Source organism: Sycon ciliatum, chromosome 7, assembly GCF_964019385.1.
Source record: "Sycon ciliatum chromosome 7, ocSycCili1.1, whole genome shotgun sequence".
In the NCBI taxonomy this organism is placed as follows: Eukaryota; Metazoa; Porifera; class Calcarea; order Leucosolenida; family Sycettidae; genus Sycon; species Sycon ciliatum.
The window spans coordinates 23,011,019-23,020,129 of NC_088649.1; the positions used below are offsets into that span (position 1 = coordinate 23,011,019).

The following is a 9,111-nucleotide window of genomic DNA, read 5'->3' on the forward strand; positions in this document are numbered from 1 at the left end:
TTGTATCGAAGCCGAAGGTGGCGGTGTTGCCCACCCGGCTCTGAAATGAAAGACGTCGGAGTTTGTCATCTGCATCTTCAGCAACATCGCCAGATGAATCGCCTTCACGTACCTACATTGCGTTCCTTTGGGGCTAGGGTTGGTGGTGTTATCGCCGCCGGAGGAGTACTGTTTTCTGCATACGCACTCATCATCCTGTTAACATGTTCCTCAAGCTCACACGAAAAGTTCATAACAACGACGTACTTCCGTGCTCACAAAATAAAACTTAGATCCTCGCGGAAGAAGTCAATAATGTGAAAGCTCAGCTGCTTTTTATTTTGATTTGGCTGTGTAGCTGCACATGGGTCTCCGATTCTTTTTTTAATTTTTTAATTTTTTTTAAGTGAGTACCTTTGGCATTCTCCTTCGGTACGCCTCTACTAGTACCCATCTGTGTTAAGGCCGATTCACAATACAACTTTCTGCGACGCGACATGCGACTTGCGACACATGCGACGAGCTGCGACAGCGACACACGGTTCACAATATTCTTCATGTTTGCGACATCCTCATGCACAAGTAGTACTATGCACGTGCACTGCACGTGCACCCAGGGTCGAAACTGTACTCCATTTGTGTATGTCTCGTGTCGCATGTCGCAAAAGTTGAACTTTCTTCAACTTCTGCGACAGGTGCATTGCGACAGCTTGCGACAGCTCGCGACAGGCAGTTTCTTGTCGCAACTGTCGCAAATCGCGTGTCGCGTCGCAAAAAGTTGTATTGTGAATCGGGCTTAACAGTTCAAAAGGCACACGTGCACCGTACATTGGAACAGCCAGCTCGATCGACCAGCATGCAGCACACGGGCTGGATTTCGTTTTCGACGACGAATGTACGCGTGGAGGTCAAGTCCGGCGTGACGTCACTCGGTACTTCGGGACAATTTTGGGCACCTTCTTTTCAAGTTTTCACCCACTTCCAGCCATCGCAGAAAAAAACGGATAATACCCTCATGATTAGGAGCCAAAGAACTACAAGATAAGATAAAGAAATTTTGGTGACAGTTCCCCTTTAACTATACAGCTTATGTACATGTTTATCGCTGCCTAAATGGACTGGCTGAATGGACTGGCTAGCTCACTTTTGTGTGATCGCTTTACCTTGCGAGCAAATGGTCCCCACGCTGCAGCCACCACTCGTGGACAAGTTTCTGCCTTCTGCCCTTGTCCTTCCCCGTGCTAACACCCGATTTGGTTTCAGTGCAATTTCTTACTGAGGTGCTGATACTAGTGATAGGTGGAATGCGCTGCCACCCGCTTGCCGTACGCCTACGTCACCAGCTGAATTTGGCGCATCATCAGTTCCTTATATTTGCGAAGGACTCGATGGGTTTGCTGGCCCGCTTCTATTTGTTGGAGCAACGTTTGCGTCGTGGCCTGCTCCTTTTCCAGAGCCCCTGTGAGACGCCACAAATTTGGATGCACCTTGCCGACAACTGCCGCGAATCGATTGTGCCATCCCATGACATGATGGTTTGCCCTTGCGCTGAGGTGAGATTCGACAATGTAAAGGTGGCGCTGGCATGAGGGCGCTGAAATGTACAGCAGCAGAAATGGTTGGCGCTGAAAGGGGTGACAATCATTATTTCTCACCTACCCGCCTCTGTTATTAGTTCACACTTCTCTTGTCTTCGCACTTCACCTTCTTTTCTCCTCTTTTCTTTTACATACTGCAATCACCTGCAAAGCAAGATTCTTTAAGGACCACGGTTCCGTACGCACTCTGACGATCGTCGTTGCTTGATCGTTAGCGTCGACCTAATTGCGACCTCCCACAATTAGACGTCACCAATGGGATCTTGGCATGAGCAATGTTCACCCCGTTCACACACCCACATACACCCACCCGCGTACTCGTTACACTTCACCCTCCCTGAGTCTCACACTGTTATCATTACTCACCTGCCCATCTCTGTTATTAGTTCACACTTCTCTTGTCATTCGCACTTCACCTTCTTTTCTCCTATTTTCTTTCACATACTGCTTTTCGTACTCTTCCACGTATAATATCGTTGTTTATTGTTTGATTTCATTATTGAGACGTATTTTCCCTGATGAATGTCTCTCGAAAACGTGTTCGGCAACTTTTTTTATCCATTTTGTTTGGACATAACTACGTCCAATGTCCGCTTCACTGATTCTCGTTATTGCCATATTAATGTTATTGTCTCCGCGCCGCTTAACAAATTGTAATACATACACGTCCATCGGAGAATATACAATCAGGTCATTCTAAACCTCAATGTTTTCAAAACACAAAGCAAAGTTATTTCCTGTGAAAGTGTACATAACTACATGCATATGGAACGTAGGAGAACAAAAACAACCAAAACAACGAACATAATGGACTGCAAAGGGCGTTTAGGTGCTATAAAAGCCGTGCAGGTGAGGCGAAGTGTGCTCCCTCAACGAGTAGTCTCGTGACCAAGGCGTCCAACGCGCACCCTGGGGAGGGGAGAGAAGAGAGATTGTGTGTGGGTTCTAAAAAGGTAGAAAGAGGGAGGGAAAGAGATAGAGAGCTAGGCTAGCAAGTGCGTTGGAGTGGAGTTAGTGAGTGGATGAGTGAGTGAGTGAAAGAAAACCAAGATATGTTCAGAAAGCTAAGCCGACGAACTCAAAGCAGCGTTCCTAGCAGTGGAATAGGCAAAATGTATACTTAATTCAATACAATGTCTACTTCCAGGCGTGAGGGGGACTGCAGCTACTGCATGGCTGCAGTCGAATCTTACCCAAAACGCTCCGAACCAGGACTCTCAAGCTTTCAACTTCTTCTGCAGTCGCTATGCCGGCATACACCTGCAAAGCAAGATTCTGTAAGGACAGCGGTTCCGTACGCACTCTGACGATCGTCGATGCTAGATGGTTATCGTTGGTCGAATTGTAACCACCTACAATATAGACGTCACCAATGGGATCTTGGCATGAGTAGGGATAATGCCGTGCCTCCAATGGTGGCTGGATGTGCGACGTGTTCACACGATACCAGCATAGTAAGTCAGTGTGAAAGATGAAAATGTCATTGCGGTGACTCCGGGTCGTTCCATTGTCAAAAAAACCACCACAGAGGACCAGTAAGGACGTCGAGCTCGGGGCCAAAGAAGTACAACGTCGCTCTTCCGGCAGTTCTCCAGTGACTGGCAAAGCACCACTCCACTCCGTCGATTCTAAATTTAATCGATGAAGATCATTTTTTAATTCCTCAGTCGAATTGCAAACTCCGCCAAAGACGTATGCGAAGTTGCCGCGATTGGTGAACGCAGAGTCATATCTAGGGTCTGGTGCGTCACCAGTGTACAGCATCTCTCTCCACGTACAGCTTCCAGTACTAGCATAATCTCCTGTGTCCAGCACATGTACTGCGTTGTTTATATATTCGCCGCCTATTATTTCCAGGTATGATGCTGGGGTTTGAACGCCCTCAGTTTGCGAGGGACGCTCCCCTACTCCACCAAACACATAGCATTCATTCCATTTGGAACACATACCAACGTTAAACTTCAGTGCCGGCGAACTGCCGCGAATGTTCACCTGAGAAACGGTCCGCTTATATGGATTCAGATGGAAGACTGTATTGTGGTAGGAATGGTTTTCATATGGTCCTTGAAATCCTCCGAAGTAGAAAATATCAGAACCGACTGCAGCTGCAGCACCATATGCGCGAAGCAGGTTAGGATTGGTTAAAGGGGCACTCCGGCTTCATTTTCGACGCCGAGTTTTCGATGCCAAGACGAAGGTTGGTGAAAGAGAAGACCCCTCGAACAAGAACGAGTCTCCAGAAGCGATCGAGTCGAGCAGGAAGACGACTTTTGAATTTCGGCCGAGCGAGCGCTGATGACGTAATGAGGGATTAGCTTGCCAGTGGAAATGCATCTGCGCACATACATTTCACATACTTTTTGGCAAATTTTCAATCGAAGAGGAGGTTGTTTTCTATGTTCTCTCAACGTCGTGAGCGATCCTGTCTTCTATACCCTTCCAGGTACCCTGAAGGTCCTCCAGAGGAGAATTTATCTCCAGCAAAGCGTTGTTGATCCGCTAAATTCGTCTCGAGACATATTCACCCAGTGCAGTGCTGACAAATGTAGAATGTTGAATCTGTGATAATTGTCGACGATGGACAGAAAGGTTGATAGCCGCTATCGCAGGGAAAGTGAAGCTGCTGGAAGTAACAACGGGGAGCTTGCTAGCATCACTTGATCAAAGCAGCTAGACGGAATCTGACTATTTGTCTCGCCCTCAGTTTAGTGAATTTTATGATCAGAAAATATTTCGATCAGGATCCCTTCTACAAGATGTGTAGTACAGGTGATTTCTGAACTTGACGATATAGAGACCGACCAGTACACCTACCAACAACGTGTACCTGCAGGAAATTCACCCAAGGCTATTGCTAATGCTATCCTCTTCAGGGCTGTTGTTTTTTTAGTAAAAATATGTTCACTTCTCTCAACATACTCCTGCATGGCAGCAAGAGGGTACGCTATGGAATTCAACGCCACAATCTTCGCCCAGCTGTGGATGAAGCATGGTCAAATCATGGCAGTACATATACTTGAACCAGATGAGAAATTGAAGTTCATTTGTGATGCGAAGTTCGACAGCCCCAGTGACCGAGTCAAGCGTTGTCTTTTGCCGTGGCACAAATTGCTGAAGAATCCGAGATGGTCATGGAATTATGCACATGGATACTACCAGAAATAATGGTGGCATGAACCATTGTGGAATGGGACAGCTCACAGAGAATACTGGAATAGCTCAAGTATCTCTAGGCGATTGTAAATCCTGTTCTGGCTGATAGCTTCGGCCTGCTGCGCCCGTCCATGTACAATGATGGGAACATGCATTTCTATTTTCTACATATTTGCTATCTACTGTACTGTGGTATTACAGTTGCAGGTCCCTTATATAGAAATATGTTCAACCCCCCCCCCCCCCACATAAATATGAACTAACAATTTCACTGTTGGACTCGCCGGCAGCTAGAGAGCAAAGGATTAATTTATAGCAAAGAAAAGGACCAGGGAACTACAAGTTATGCCATAATGTCCACGAACAATTTCACTGTATTTGAAATAATTTTGTTTGATACCCTCAGAACTCTGAAACTTTGCAGCACTGTGGATTATATGTGGATACAACATTTATGGAAGGAACACATAGTTCAAATAATTATAGCACTGAATTGTTGAGATTGTGAGCACATTCCAATCAGTACTCTACTAGGTGACATATTTATAAGCGGTGGCAATCGTTAGGAATAGGTCGTGAGTTTTCAGATTGCTCTAGTATATGAGAGAATGTTTTGTTTGTCTAATCGACGGCTCGTTTGAAGCCAGAGTTGTTTGAACTTGTTTCAGTCGACTTGATTCTAGACAGTAGTCGAAGGAGTACTATGAAGTATACACCAGGCATAGTCTGTAAGGTACCCTCGTGAGAATTCTGTCGGTACACATCAGGTATCGGCTTGCAAAGATGGCTCCTCTCTGTTTCTTGAAAGCCTGTATAGTTGGACTGTGGCTCCAGCGATTCCCTTCTCAGAGCAGGTACCATACCCAATACGGTCAATGCATATTGGACAGACCTGTGTGCACAACAGAAATAGTGGAGAGAAATCTCTCAGCTCATGAACACATCAGTGAAGTTTAAACTGCCATTGTTTGTGGCCATCAGTATAAACTATAAACCTATCGACTATAAGAATAATGTGCAAAAAACCCTCTATAACTACAGCTGGGGCCATGGAATTACTGTATAGCACTAAATTTTCGGACGGAATATATTTTCGTACGATTTCGTACACGGCCTCTTTTGTACTAAAATTAATTCCGTACTAAAATTCGTTCTGTGAAGTTATGTGCACTATACATGCGTACCGCATTCGAACGCGTGCATTTAGCATGCAGCACTGTGCGAAAATAAAATCCGTACGAAAGGTCGAAATTCGGCTTTGTCCGAAAATATTTCCGTCCGAAAATTTCCTGCTATACAGTATAAAGCATCTAACTTAGGGAACTGCCAATTCTGGTCGGAGTTGCGTTCGAGGCCTGCAATTCATGATGGCTATCGTATGTTGCATTGACCAGAGATCATATAAACCGTCCATGCCACATTGAAACACGCACTACTTTCGAGTACTTTGGTATCCCCCACCAAATGGGCATTCGTTCCCGGGGTGGCAGGCGTCACCATTCGTTATGCCTGGATCAGATTTCATTGACCCCAACTATCATGAAGAATCATTTTTACTTTGACTGGATTTCAGTACAAGTTATAGAACTGCAGAATAAATGTTGTTGTATTTGGGCAACCATTTCTCTACAAACGCTCTATTCGGAAAATAATTTTTTTATAAAATACATGTCCAAATTCCACATTTACCCAAATCGGAATACTTGATCACGTATTCAGTCCTACACGGAATGTTTAGAAAACGCCAGGGAATAGGAATTTGCTAACGAGAACTCCAGGCCAGGGTACTAGCATACGAACAAAACAAGAAAAACTCACCAGTATACTTGTAGTAATTCATGTCGGTGTAATATTCACGATAAGCAACGAGGCACCCTCCGATTTGGTCAAGCTGCTTTGAAGTCTGGTTGTTCAGGTGATACAAACGGGCTCCCCGTTGTTACTTCCAGCAGCTTCACTATCCCTGCGACAGCGGCTATCAGCCTCTCTCTCCATCGTCGACAATTATCACAGATTCAACATTCTACATTTATCAGCACTGCACTGGGTGAATAAGTCTCGAGACGAATTTAGCGGATCAACAACGCTTTGATGGAGATAAATTCTCCTCTGGAGGACCTTCAGGGTATCTGGAAGGGTATAGAAGACGGGATCGCTCACGGCGTTGGGAGAACATAGGAAACAACCTCTTCTTCGATTGAAAATTGGTCAAAAAGTGTGTGAAATGTATGGGCGCAGATGCATTTCCACTGGCAAGCTAATCCCTCATTACGTCATCAGCGCTCGCTCGGCCGAAATTCAAAAGTCGTCTTCCTGCTCGACTCGATCGCTTCTGGAGACTCGTTCTTGTTCGAGGGGTCTTCTCTTTCACCTACCTTCGTCTTAGCATCGAAAACTCGGCGTCGAAAATGAAGCCGGAGTGCCCCTTTAATAACCATGCTGTCTCGTATTTGATTTGTACTGATTTGAAGTCACTTTCCGGGTCTGGATCATGTGGACAACGAGGCGTTAACGATGGTAATTGTATGCACTGAAGAATTCCCTCTGGACTAATCCAAGGACAACCACCCAATGTGTAGATCGTCGAGTCGACTATGCAACTAGTCTTCATGATCCACGGATCTTCCGTTTCCACGCACATTCGGAAGGGGTTCCTCCACACACGAACAGACATGGCTGCCTGAATAGAATGAGCAGCAGTGAGACTGAGTAGCGAACAGTTTATATGTTTCACTTCACACTGACTAGATCTTCACTGATACTTTGTAGCTACACTGCACTAAAGGACATTACAACACAATTGAACTATTATAGGAAACCAAAGTAAGAGATAATGAGTGTGATAGCATACACCAATGTAGGCGCTAACAATTAGCTTGACGCGAAACGGGGATAGTGTCTGTATTTCACGGTACGAAAGGCGATAATATAATCGTTTGGCATGTCCACTTATTTTAGCGTACCCAAGACTTTTGTAGGGGGAAAATATGCACAAGCGCAACCTCAAAAGGAAGAATACGAACGAAAAATGGCTTCCAGCACAGGCTAATATGGAGGGTGCAAAAATGGCAGTGAAAACAGTTTAAGTTAATACGGAAGGAGCGAAAAATGACAGTGAGCATAGTCCAATGCCTGGGAAGATTCTTACTACTCGGATTGTTATTAATGTTGTTCGTTCTGGCCTTGGTTATGTGTGAGACATGCTGTTGGTGACAATGCATGAGCATCAATTTTTCCTCCTCAGGCACGAAACAACACGCTCCGCTCATTTCCCCACTCCCTCATCGCAACGTGGAATCAGCTCCCACCTACCCTTCTGCAGACTCCCCCTTCTCGCAGAGGTATGCACACGTTCAAGAAAAACGTCAACGACCACTTGCGGCGCAGCAAGTGGGAGTGGGCCACAGACAGGCTATGATCTCTGCCAACACACCAGCCTAATTATACTGACCGCACTCCAGCTCCCTTCTACCCCTCTTTGATCCCCTTCCCTTCGCTCTGCCTTAAAATCCGATTATCAGTTCACTCCATCTTCCTGCCGTGCACTGCTTTTACTATTGTTTTGTCCCATCTCAATCTCAAATTCTCCCCATTATCGTTTGCAAAGCCGGTACTTCCATCTTGGATGCACATGTTTCTTTTCTCCTATGTATCAGCGCACAGGAGTAACAATGATTCCGACACCTTTGGTCGGAGGAGTTACTTTTGCCCCGCCCCCACTTCCATCCAATATGCCACCGCCCCCGCTGTGCAGCATCTGATGGTACTGTGGTATTCAGTAAAAAAAAAAATCAAGAGCGTGTAAACGGATCTCACCGTCAAGCAGTCCATGCTGAGAATATAAACGTGGCTTTCAGGACTGGCAAGCATGAACAACGGAAGAAGCACTCCGGTTTGGTATACTTTGGAATACAATCTGCTCACCTACGATAAATCTCTCATGGTTACTATTACTATCATGTCAGCATATTTCAACAGCTCTCGGGATGCAGTCGTTCAGCAGGCACAGAAGGACGGTGTTGTTAGATTCGGTACTATTCTTAGTACGAGAATGTTACGAAATAGTGGTTGCGACTTCGGCGATGATTTGTAAGAAAGGGTCCTCGACGTCTGTTCTCACCGTTCAACAACGACACTGACTCACGCTGGTATCTGGTGTTGACGAGGTGTTTGTCGCGCTGGAAACGGAGCGTCTCTGTAAGTTTGTATCCCTGGTGATGTTTGTGCTTGGAGAGCACTATACATGTGGTGCTCTTCAGCCACAATCTTCCTCAGCCTACGCAATGTCAACTGATGAGGGTTGACTTCCCCGAAACACTGTGTATTGAGCAGGGAGTGGTGAGTGGTGCTTTCTTGCAGGTTTGCCGAATGGACGGTTCGA

The 9,111-nt window shown here is 45.7% G+C and overlaps 1 protein-coding gene across 1 annotated transcript; it reads right to left on the reverse strand.

The window, feature by feature from the left end:
* Positions 1–2,714: 2,714 nt before the first annotated feature.
* LOC135821721 (kelch domain-containing protein 2-like) lies at positions 2,715–3,524 on the reverse strand. Its single transcript, XM_065334720.1, has one exon. The coding sequence runs from the start codon at positions 3,522–3,524 to the stop codon at positions 2,715–2,717; it is 810 nt and encodes a 269-aa protein (XP_065190792.1).
* Between the last annotated feature and the right edge of the window lie 5,587 nt (positions 3,525–9,111).